This window comes from Anoplopoma fimbria, chromosome 20 (assembly GCF_027596085.1).
Source record: "Anoplopoma fimbria isolate UVic2021 breed Golden Eagle Sablefish chromosome 20, Afim_UVic_2022, whole genome shotgun sequence".
In the NCBI taxonomy this organism is placed as follows: domain Eukaryota; kingdom Metazoa; phylum Chordata; class Actinopteri; order Perciformes; family Anoplopomatidae; genus Anoplopoma; species Anoplopoma fimbria.
In genome coordinates this window covers 16,224,654-16,237,018 of record NC_072468.1, presented here as the reverse complement: position 1 = coordinate 16,237,018, position 12,365 = coordinate 16,224,654, and the positions used below count along the sequence as shown (strand labels likewise).

Genomic DNA, 12,365 nt, shown 5'->3' with positions numbered 1-12,365 from the left:
ATATTTTTTTACGTAGCGATATATGAGAAAATAGTCCGACAATTGACTGACAAAATAAGTTTAATAGCCCGAAGTGAATTCGTTGGTGTCTTTTATTTTTCAAAAGCATCTCACTAACAACCTCATCGCACAGAAAGAAAAAAGAAAATCTAATAAAAAAGAAAATTAAAAAAAGAAAAGAAAACAGCAACACAGAAAACGTGGAAGCTGTAATGTTATAGATATATACTTTATTAATTCTCTCTGATAAAATAAAAATTACAAAATAATTTCAACCTCAAACGGCACTTTCCTTGTTCGTAATTATTTAACATATTGTTAATACATATATCATAATTGTCATGACGAATGAGAAGAATACTATAGTTTAGTAATAGTAGATATCAGCTATAACTGCGTTTAATCATAATGGTAGAAAAGACTAAGCAATACAAAGCTATATTTCGTTAACAGCATACTATACAATATTCCAAGCGTATGTAATTCAGTATTCCGGCCACAGCGTGTCGCTATAAGACAGTTTTCGATATTGTCTCCAATGGGTAGGCTTGTCTCTTTCCCATCACACCATTATAATTCCTCTAAGAATTTCTTTCTATGTTTTATTTATTTTATAAACAGCTGTCCCTTCATGGCCATCAATCCTTTATAAGGTTTATTTGTGTTCCCTTGTGTTCATCCATAGTCCACCTTGAATCTGTTTTAAAGCAGTGAAGAGCAGTCCATGTACAGCACTGTAACAAGTCCATACCCAGATTTTCACAGTTATTCCCTCAGAAATATTGTCAAGATATCTGCAACGCCTCCTGCTATCTTTTGTCCCCAGTGACAGCAGCGTTCCCTGCCTCTTATTGAAGTCCATTTAAGAGAGAGCACTTTGGTTGTCGAGGTGTGTGTATATCCGTGTGTCCGTGCGTGTTGGTGTCTGTTCTTGTGTCTGCATGGCAGTTTAAGTGATCGAGCAAGCAAGTGGGTTTGAGTGTATTTCTTTACACAGCATACATTCATGACAACAGTGCGTTGTTTTGTGACTGCAAGCTTGAAAAAGAATGGCAGTGAGTGAGGTCTTCTTTTCCTTCATAAAGGGTCATAGACACAACCGTACACTGTGAAAAAATATGTAATCACACCAACTTATAATCACACAGCTAAACAATTGTTGGATTCTAAATTCAATTGAATTTCCAATATAAAAATCAACATTTTAGTCATTTTAAGTATAAATATTTATCAGAGAATTAAAGCAAAACAATAGATACTACAGCATCCCAGTCAATCTGACTCAACTGAGCAGTAAAAGAATAAGCAGATCATTTATTATTGATGGAGAATGTTTCAACTGTTATTTTACCTGTCTGCAGAACACTAACCAGATGTGGAGCATTATGTTTATGCAAAGCTCTATCTTGAAGTGTTCAAAATGAATCGCCTAAAATGAAATGCCAGTTTAATATACGTTTGTGTTGTAATCTATTCTTTCTCCCAACAACCATTTCAGTATTAATGCACTTGATACAACTATTTTTTTTCCATAAGTAACAAACAGAAATTAAATAAAATCAAACTCTTTAAAGTCTAATTTCAGTACAGCAAACCTACAAGTACACATCCGTTCAACCCAATCTGTAATTCAATAAAGCCAGTCATAAAAAAGTCCTTTGTAGTTGTTATGGGTTATCTTGATCTGCGACTGTCTTCTTTGTCACAAACAGACGTTGTGATGACTCATGTCCCTCAGTGTCATACCAACTTATTTCAGCTTCGTCTGTAATTTGTGTAGCTCAGTGAACGGTTACGGTTCTCCAAACTGAGAAGTTAAAATGTCACAACTATGCATCGGGTCACACCCACAAAAGATGATGGATGAATTTCTTTTTTACAGTGTGTCTACATTGCTTGGCAGTGCATCGAGTGCTTGGCAGTATAGGCTTTAGTATTATCATGTGGGCTTCTACACACAATTTCTTTGTGTGAGTGTAAATAGGGCCTGCATTGTAAAATATTGTGTATTTGTGTTTGTGCTGTGTTAACTTGTATTGCGTGCATGATACGTCAATATAAGTTGTGTGTATGTGTGTGCAGTACACGCCACTATTTTTTACATTTTTTTTTTTATATCTCGGTCGTATTGATTGAACCTTCTGTTAAAGGGATGCTCGTTAACACACAATTAGCATTCAGATAGAAAATACATCATAAGGATAAAAAGTCATGGTCATTAATTCCTGATGAAGGGAGGGAGAGATCGGGAGGAAGGAGAGAGAGAGAGAGAGACAGAGAGAGAGAGAGAGACAGAGAATAAAAGGCCCTTTTCAGTAATTGGAGTAGTATCCATTTAGGAGCTCTGAGTTTATATAATTATTCCTAGTTATTTCTCCTCCTCTCTCCTTCCCCCTCCTCATCCTTTCTACCTCCATTTCTCACCCTCTTGACATTCTTCCTCCCCCTCACACCTTCTAGAGTCTCCATTTTTCTTCTCCTCCCCCTGTCAAGGAAAGCGCCCCAAAGTCCTTAACATGTCTCATCGTTCATACTGGCCCTCCATCTTAATCCCATTATTTCTCCTCACAGTCCCGTCTTCAGCCCTCCCTCACGGAGCTCTAGTTTCAGAGGATCACCTCACATTTCTCTCCTCCTCCCTCCCTATTTTCTTTCCATATTTGTCCTCTCCTGGTCCTCAGAGCTGTCTTCAGCAGCTAGAAGTGCAGGTGTTGGTGTTGGGACTAGCCTCCAGGCTCCCCTCTGGGCTCAGAGGTGGGGGCGTCAGAGGGGACTCCAAGGCCAGAGTAGGGACCTGGGATGGGGTCGGTGCTGGAGTTGCGACCTGGACTGGCGAAACTGAAGCTGGAGCAGCGGTTAAAGACACAGCTGGGGAGATTGGGACCACAGCACCTCCTCCAACACCTCCTCTCCAATCCCTGGAATCCCTCTCTCTTAGCAAGTGGACCAGGGCGGCGTGCTGGGCGCTGAGGGTGGCTGAGAGGTGGGCGGGCAGGGTGTTGAAGCCGGCGGTGAGCTGCTCCACCCGCTGCTCCAGGGAGAGCATCTGGCGCTCCAAGTCCTCGCTGCGGTCGTTGAGCTCTGACATGAGCTCATACATGACACTCTGCATCTGTGAGAGGAGAGGAGAGGAGAGGAGAGAGGAGAGGAGAGGAGAGAGGAGAGGAGAGGAGAGGAGATGTGACTCAGTGCACACAGAGTACATTACATACAACAGTATGATGATGGTTGCCTTATTAAAGGTTGCATAAGTAAACGAGACAGTAAGAGTCAGAGTGTGAAGTAAAAGTGTGAAGAGGGTCAAGCCTGAGGCTGGGGAGGAGTGAGTAAGACAGTGAGCAAAAAAATGTCCAAGAGGGAGCAGAAGCTGGAATGAAGAAGAGGCTGGAGGGAAGTCTCTATGTGGGCGTTATTACATTGTGAAGCAAGATAGAGGAGAGAATGAAATGTCCCTGCCTTGCACAACCTGGCCTCCGTAACCATGGTAAACGCACAAGTGACCAATTGAGATGGAGTCATTGAGATGGCATAATTGCAAAATATTTGTTGATAAAGGCATTGCTCCTAGGAAAAGACACAAACACACACCCTCGCTCGATCTTTTTCTCCCTCATATTCACTCACTCCCTCTCCTTGGGTCTCTCTTTTCACAATCACACACAGATACACACACACGTGTGCACTCACATTCTCACTCAGACACCCACACGGTAACAGAAAAACATGAGCACCCCCCTCCCTCCTCACATTTCCTCCTCGCTCTCTCACACAGTCATCCCTGTTTTAACACTTGTTCCTGTTGCTAGGAGACGCAAAGCCACGGAAACGGGCAGGTCATCGTTGAAACGGAGGAATGTTGGGATATATTTTGGGGGGGGGGGGGGGCAAAGGCATGTTTGGTATGAGTTACTAACCTGTGCAATGGCTACATGTCTGTGAAGTGGATGTCCTACATAAATGAAGAGCACAGATGTGTGTCAACTGTGTGTGTGTGTGTGTGTGTGTGTGACTCACCTTTGAGAGGTCCACTAGTGTGTTGGCCTGATCACTGAGTTTCCTCTGCTCCATTTTCACACTGCGTAATCTGCAAACAGATAAACACACATTAAATATACACACAAAGTAGAAACGCAGTAAACACACAGTGGTCAGCCCAGAGAGCTAATCCCTCCGGGTCCAGACAACAACACTGTAGAGCGGTCACCTTGCCTAATTCAGCTTCATTTCCACCTGCAGTGTGTCGCTGAATTTGAATGTACCAACATAGTGTGCTCGGAAACATTGAATTTTGTAATGCGGGTGACAAATTAAATGTTGAAATAAAACTGAGACCTAAAGCTCTAGAGTAAGCAGACAGCATATTTTAAATAGAAAAAAAAAGAAACCTTAAGGGGAATAAAGATGAAATAAAATAAATCTTTCTTGACACAAAAAAACCCAAAACAATAATTAGTGTTTTTTTTTAAATCAAATAAACCCTGTGGCTTCCTCAAATGTAATGAAGTGCAGTTTTATGAGGCTGCACCTCCAGATGAACATGTCCCACTTTTTTACGCTAACAGGGTTGAACAGTAAAATGTACTTAAATTCCCCAAAAATCACACTGTTACTGTGTTTACAGAGTCAGCCTCTCAGCCATGGTCCACACGCTTCAGGACGAGCCTTTCCATATCACAATTAAAAGAGTCTTAGGTCTCTTGACTCTGGCTTTTGAAGGTATTTGTTTAATGTTCTCAAGTCGAGACTGAACTGCTCAAGATCAAAGGAGCATGCAGCATTAAAGGGACGCTTAATTGTGAAACAAATATTTGAGTAAGACAAGCTTTAACAAGACAACTACCCTTGTAGAAATTCAAATATAACCAAACAATGCTCTGAAAAAGTGATTTTAAAGCGTGATTGAGGTCTACAGTATGTATTTGTATCAACAACACTTGGAAGTAGAGATGATATGATGATCAGAATGTCTCTAACAGTACATATCGCACTGATTATCCAGTCCCACAGTTATATGTATGTGTGTGTGTGTGTGTGTGTGTGTGTGTGTGTGTGTGTGTGTGTGTGTGTGTGTGTCTGTGTGTAGAAATTCATGCACTTTATCTGATTTTCAGCGTTGATTCAACTTGTGGGTGGATAGAAAGTACGGCTGAATTCAAAGGCTTGTGTACTCGTGTGTGTTTTTGAGTGTGTGTGTGTATGTGTGGGTGGATGTGAGGTGTGGTCTTACTGATGTATAGCCTGGAGGAACTTCCGCTGGTGTTTGCGGACTCTGCAGTGGTCGATCTTTTTCATCAGCTTGGTGTGTTTGTAGATGAGCCAGGTTTCCCTCAGCACGTTAGCCGCTGCATTCTTTATCTGCTCGCAGACAGTAAACACACATGCACACATTGTTAGCAACAGGTAGCCCTTGGCATCAGGTTTGAGAACCGAGAACAGGGCCGGCAAAACCTGTTCAAAAGAGAAAGGGAACATGGTTTGACCCCCCAGCCATGTTCTCTGTGGGCCCAGCCCAGTTTCATCTCTGGGGCCCCAGCTGCCCAGCCATGTTCTCTGTGGGCCCAGCCCAGTTTCCTCTGGCTGTAGCCCTGTCTTCTGTTGGGCCTGGCCATGTTCTCTAGGGGCCCAGCCCTGTTCTCTCTGGGGCCCAGGCATATTTTTCTGGCTCCAGCCCTATTTTCTCTGTCCACGGCCATGTTCTCAGGGGCCCAACCCTGTTTTCTCCTGTTCTGGCCCTGTTTTCTGGGGCCCTAGCACTGTTTTCTCCGGCTCCGGTCCTGTTTTCTGGTGCTCAGCCCTGTTCTCTCTGGGGCCCAACCCTGTTCTCTGGGGCCCTGTTCTTACTTTTTTTGAGAATCTCTTTTTTTAAATCCATACTCCATTGTCTCCCTTCAAAGAGTAAAAAACTATACCATTTGTTTCTTCTTAGAGGCTGCTCTCATTCTCTCTGTCTCTCTCTGCACAATCCGCCCTGCTTGCCAATGATTTTCATGTGTGCATAAACAGTCTTCTCCTTAGGGAGATTTGGCATTGAGAACCAACAGGAGTCTCTCACACACACTCCTTTCCTCTCTTGGTCTGTCTTTATGCCACATTATACGTTAGACTAACTCAAATGGGCGTCATTATCTCGGCTTGTTGGAAGTAATTCACTGCCGTACCACCGCAGTTCATTAAAACCAGGGATCTTCCATTTAATTATGACAACAACTGAAAGAAACAATGGTGGCATGAGTAGCTGCTCTTAAACTAGCTGTCAAAGACAATCCTCTTCCCTGGAGAAGAGACATATTAGAGAAATAGCCTATGTTATGATGCTTACTCGTGGAAAGCCTTATAGCCATCAGAGTTAAAATCAAGATGGGTATTTTTCCAGTTTACTGGTCAGACATAGGCCTCATTTGTTTTTAATGTCTACCATATATGTGTGAGATTCCTGTGATTTAATAAAATAATAATTAAAAATGACTTTAGACTTTAGACTTTAGGTTGACTTCTGTGGACAAGGATCAGGATTTAGTCACATTAATTTATATCCATATGTGCTCCACTATGTTTCATGTACTGTACATCCTAATAGGTTGCTATGTAATTACAACACAGGGGTCTGACACCCGGTAAAAAAAAAAAAAGCGCGGGTGAATACCATAGAGAAGCGAGGAGGGAGATAGGAGAGAGAATCTGTAAGGACATGAATTGAATGAGAGACTTCAAAGAGATGCCGAACACTGAACAAAGAACAATTATACCCCCGTCTGAGGAGCACAAAAGACCCCGGCAGCTTGGCTAATCAGCACCTATCCACCGCAGTCAAGGACTCCTCACACACTTACACGCCTACACATAAACACATGCAGACAAACACACACTATTGGCCACAGATGAAGAGAGTAGGAGGCCCTGGGCCTTGCAGATGTGTTTTCAATGACATGGAGGAAGTCAAACTGAAAAGAGCAGATCCAATATACTATAGATAATATATAAACCCCTCCAGGAGATTGAGTCATACAGCTTACATGTTACCAATCACTTTCAATAACAGTTAGCATAACAAACGTATTCATTCTCACCTTTACACAGCTTGTTTACGGTTTAGATATTTAAATGTTGTATGTATATCCCATGTGATTAAACCCAACTAAATAAATAAAAAAGATTATATAATATGTTTAGTTCACACGCCATGACCAATGGGATTTGGATGTAAAGCTATAGGGCTGGAGTATGAGGTAAAGCCTGCTATCCCATGTTTCTCCCTCTGAGGCTCATCTCCCTGTGTGTGTCAATAGGATTACAGAACTCCCATCCATTTAGCAAGGACATGCACTGACAGAGCTGCAAAGATCCTGAGGAGGCTTCATCCAAATGAAGGCATTTTTGTCAATGGGCCAACAGCGCTATACACCAACATCGATGCTAATATCTTCATGGTAGTGTTGCATTTTTTTAGATAGTGTTTTTAACATAACATTTAGAGTCACAACTGCACTGCTTTAGAGGATATTTGCAACCAATCATCAGATAATTAATTTGCCTGGATTATGTCTCATCTCTTTTACTCATGGGCCAGGTTACTGAATATCACATTTAATATCCCTCATATCTGCAAGCCCATTGTTAAATTGATATGTCAAATCATATTTGTCAGTTGATTAATCACTGCATGGTGAGAGAAATATGATGAATGATGGCATCTTGTGTCTGTCCGGCTTGCTCACTGTAGAAGTTTTCACCCAAAAATTCCAACATCTGCCCAGCATTTTGAGCTGTTGCACCGCCTCAGGCCATTTAATTAGACGCTTCACCCTTAATTTAAAATCCTCAGGACTGCTCCACATGCAAATTACTGATAATATCACGCTGTTAGTATTTTGCAGTTAATCCGCCCCACCACCCTCTTTATTTATCTTTCTCTATCCTCCTGAGAGTTAAAGTAGAAACTGAGGGAACTCCATTTGCCAAGATAAAAAAAAAAACTCAACATAAGCCGCGAAAAATACTCCACAAGAAACCAAACGACAGCAGCAGCAACTATTCCCGGACCATATGGCATGTACCTGGGCAACCATGTCGTGGCCGTATGGCTTGTTAGGGTCAAAGATCTGTTCTGGTTGCTCCCCTACACGGCACACCTTATGGCAGTTACATGACAAATCTGTTAAGACAAGGGGTTCCCACAACTCAGCATTTTGGGTGGTTGATGGCATATTGTGGAAAATAAATAAATCAGTACTAATAGAAAGATTTTTTAAAATGTCATTACAGACACAACCACATAGAAAATAATAAAAATAGGCATTGGGCTACGATACCTCTGCATTGTTTAAACTGAAATACATAATTTCCCCCTTTATTTTCAGTAGTGATGGAGACACCTGAACCCTAAAACACAGGAGAGCCTTGATGACCTATGAATGCAATTAGCAGCCTGATTAAGTGCAGTGGTGCTAGAGATACAACGGAGCAGAAAACATAAACAAACAGACCAATTACCTTGGCAACAACCTCCAGCCTCATCCATGTGCCACTGCAACATGTGGCCTTACCTGCTCTGACCTTCCCAACACGGACATAATGACACAAGGAAGAGACAAGGACCACGCACACAAGCAGACTTGGCCAGAGATCCATTAATGCACAAAGATCTAGTTAGTGCTCCATTAAAAAGAAAAGTTCAATTGGTAAAAAGATGAAAACGTCAGAGAGATGTGGAAATCACAATACGTCCACACCTATAATGATCCATTTGACTTCTGTGTGAATTTAAAGGGCTGATGGAAGGAAGTTATTTTTACTGTGTGGAGTGAAAGCTAGCTTAGTAGAAATCATCGGGGGTTAGATTGCTCCCATTGGGCTTATGGTGTAAACATTGGGAGGCATTGCAGCACCTCCCCATTGGCCAGAGCCCAGAGTGCACTCTGAATATTCAGAGAGGGTGAATTTCTGAATATGCCACAGGGAGTTCTCAAAGTGCTCTGATTTTAACCAATCGTCCAGACTGGAATCAGAATACACATTTGGAGTACCCATTTATAAAAAGATGTAACATTTTCGACTTAAAAAGCTGGAAATAAAAGTACTGACCTCAGAATAAGCAATATTAACACAGTCAATTGGCTTATGGCTTCAACGGATGGCATTAAATTGACATTGTAGTGCTATCAAAAGGAAGGACACACTGCTCCACTCCTCTGATTTTGCGCCTACAGTAAGTGTGTCCTGTTTTTTTCAGTGTCGAGGGTGCTCTGTGATTGTGCAGGGTGATGTTCTGACCAGATGGACCTCAGCAGTGCTCTGAATTATTACTTCAGTATAGGGCCACAGTACACTGCTGCGATCAGAGGGTCAGCCTTTTAAACACACCTCTAACACGCTCCATCAAGAAAACAAGTCCTGATTTCAAACATGAGCACTTGCAACCTCCGACATGGTCGACTGCAGGGCTATATGGGGCGGCTGTGGCACACCAGGTAGAGGTGGTTCGAACCCCTCTACAGCCAACATGCCGAGGTGTCCTTGAGCGAGACACCTAACCCCCGGGCGCTTCTTAGCAGCCCACTGCTCCTCCAGGATGGGTCAAATGCAGAGAATTGTAATTTCCCCATTGTGGGACTAATAAAGGATTGATTATTATTATTATTATTATTATTATTATTATTATTATATTATATGAACTGTTCAGATCAAAGGGAAAGGGACACTTCACTGAACCCTGCATGAAAATTAACCCTGTGCATTGGAAGTTGAATTCTCCTTGATAAGTTTATGAGGTCCTCTGCACCCAATATGCACCACATAAGATTTCAGTCTTTGTAGGTGCATCTAAAAATCTGATTCGAGGATGAAAGAAGAAAACACACAGATGAAGGAAAGGGAAATATTTTTGAAGTATGTGTCAAACACACCACACTCATTTGAACTAAAAAATGATCTGTGCGGTACACAGATGTCTAAGGAATTAAGTTTTAGGAATCTTTATAAAACCACAAACAACATTTTTTCTTACATGACACACATGTAAAGATAAAACCAACAACCTCAATCATAGACATATATGACTACAGCATCCACTGGCTAAAGGCGACACTGATTGGCATTTACTTGACATTGTTAGTAATCTTTCAAAGTGAAGGAAATGCTATTTAATGGATGTAGAAAGCATGGGGGGGGGGGCTTTTGTGTCTATTTATGTGTTTGTGTGCATATACGGCAGGATGTAAAGTCTATTGTTGCATTATTCATTATGAAGCGCGAGTGATTTTATTCTCTTGTTACGATGATATGGGGGGAACGGCCCAGGCCATGTAAATCAATGTGCATACAACAGCTTCAATGATTGCTCTTTCAGTAATAGAGGGCAGGAGACAATTACCACCGCATAAACCGGAAAACCCTTTGAAGGAAATGTCACCAAGGAGCATGCTGCATTGTGTTGAATAAAACTGCTGTATGGCGCTACCATTACTAGATGACTGGCTTTATTAAGATAGTGGTTTAGTTGAATGAGGAGAAAATTCCCTTTAAAATGTATAGTATGATCTTCTCATTGATCTAGGGAGTGATTGAGCTATATTTATGCAATCACTCCCTAGATCAATGAGAAGATACACACATATAGATTACAAATTGGTGTGAGGCTGGTCTTTCATAAATATTTACAGTCACAATAACCAGCTACAGAAACACAACTCCCACAAACCTGAGTCAGTTTTAGCTTTATCTTGACACCATGAGCTTCTAGTTAGAAAAGTTAGGAAGTTGAAACAGCTTAAGGAATACATTAATTGACCATATAGCTTCTCCAACTCAAATTGGTAAATTCCATTTGTTTGAGCAGCATAGACGTAAACTTTACCAAACCTACTGAAACAAGAGTCTACAGCCATGTGAGTGAAGCGAATTCATTGCAGTCCATCCAACAGTAATCAAGATGTCTCACTATAAGCCAAAGATTTCCACTTGTTGGTGGCCCGAGAGGAAAAGTCAGTGGCCAACCAAAGTCATTAGGATTCATCCTCTTGAAACCACAAATGAAATCATTATCATGCAATCCATCCAACAGTTGAGATCTTACAGTCCGGACCAAAGCGGTGGATTGATTGACGACCATTGCTAGCATTGATTAAAAAGTAAAAACCCTCACACACACACATATGCTCACACACTGTTCAAGGTGTTAAACGTCTTGTGAAAACCCTCTGGTTGACCTGACGGGAGCCTGCAGGAAGATGAGGCGAGAGCCCGACAGACAGTCTATTCAACTTCTCTGTCGATATTTCATCCCCACTGAAATCATCGATAACCCTCCCACGTTCAGTCACCCAAATACCCTGCTGCCATAATGCACCCTACATATTTGATATGGGAGCTATTTTTAACACTTGGAACTTTCAACTGTATGAAAAATTAAAAAGGACCACAGGAAGGAGGGACTGAAAGATGGAGGGGGAAGAGACAAGAAGGGGAGAGGGAAGAGCAGGGAGGGGGCAAGGATGATGGAAAAGAGAGGGCATAGGAGGGAGGATAGGAGAGAAGGTTACAGAAAGAAAGAGAGAGAGAGAGAGAGAGAGAAAGGATTTACTGTAAGAGAGACAAATGTCAGAGGAGAGGGGAGGTGGTAGGGTGGAGGGACGACCATGTGGGAGGAAAAAGATCGACGATGGGAAGATAGAGAGAGAGATGGTAAGTGAGGGAGCAGAACAGAGAACTCGAAAAAGAGAGATGACCTTTTATTGCCTTCACTCACTCAAATAACATGGCACTCTGTCACAACAATACAGGGTGATAGTGTGATGTAGTAGTGGGAGAGGGGGCAGGAGGGGCAGTGAAAGGACAAGCCGTGTTTGCCGGGTTCTCAACCACCTTGTTTTCAACCCCTGATGTAATCTGGAAAGTTTGTATAAATTCACCGGGAGGACGATTACACATAGCAACTTATTTTATAAATACAGTTCTGTTGTAGTCCCAATCATGGTTGCCTGAAGAGAATGTGTGTCTTTCAATATATTTCTGCAAAACACACTCATTCACACCACACAAGCCTACACACCCTCTTGGTGAGTTGCGTGTCCATCATGAAGTTGTGTACGTGTTTCTCGGCCTTGGTCAGCTCCAGCTTCCTGGCTACCACGGCAACCACCAGAGCTGTACAGCCTGCACCCTGAGAGAGTGGAGAAAGGGAGGGAGGGGGAGAAAGCAGAGCACTGAGTCAGTCAGTTAGGAGGACGAATTGGTAAATCGGTGGCTTATGGGCCGAGGAATTAGCTCAGATGATTGAAGGGAGTGAGGACAAATCTGAGGAACGGAGCCGCATGACAGAAGGAGAAGTGATTTGGAGAGGGGAGAGGATTAAGAGGGATAGCTCTGTT

General features: G+C 42.2%; 1 protein-coding gene across 1 annotated transcript in view; it reads right to left on the bottom strand.

Moving 5' to 3' along the window:
- Positions 1-247: 247 nt before the first annotated feature.
- Positions 248-12,365, bottom strand: part of kcnn3 (potassium intermediate/small conductance calcium-activated channel, subfamily N, member 3) — a 45,714-nt gene continuing 33,596 nt past the window's right edge. Inside the window, exons 7-10 of the mRNA XM_054621310.1 lie at positions 12,047-12,157; positions 5,228-5,355; positions 4,015-4,084; positions 248-3,112 (exon numbers count right to left, since the gene is read on the bottom strand). Coding sequence (XP_054477285.1) covers positions 2,690-3,112; positions 4,015-4,084; positions 5,228-5,355; positions 12,047-12,157 — 732 coding nt within the window. The 3' untranslated portion in view covers positions 248-2,689. The remainder of the gene's footprint in view (positions 3,113-4,014; positions 4,085-5,227; positions 5,356-12,046; positions 12,158-12,365) is intronic.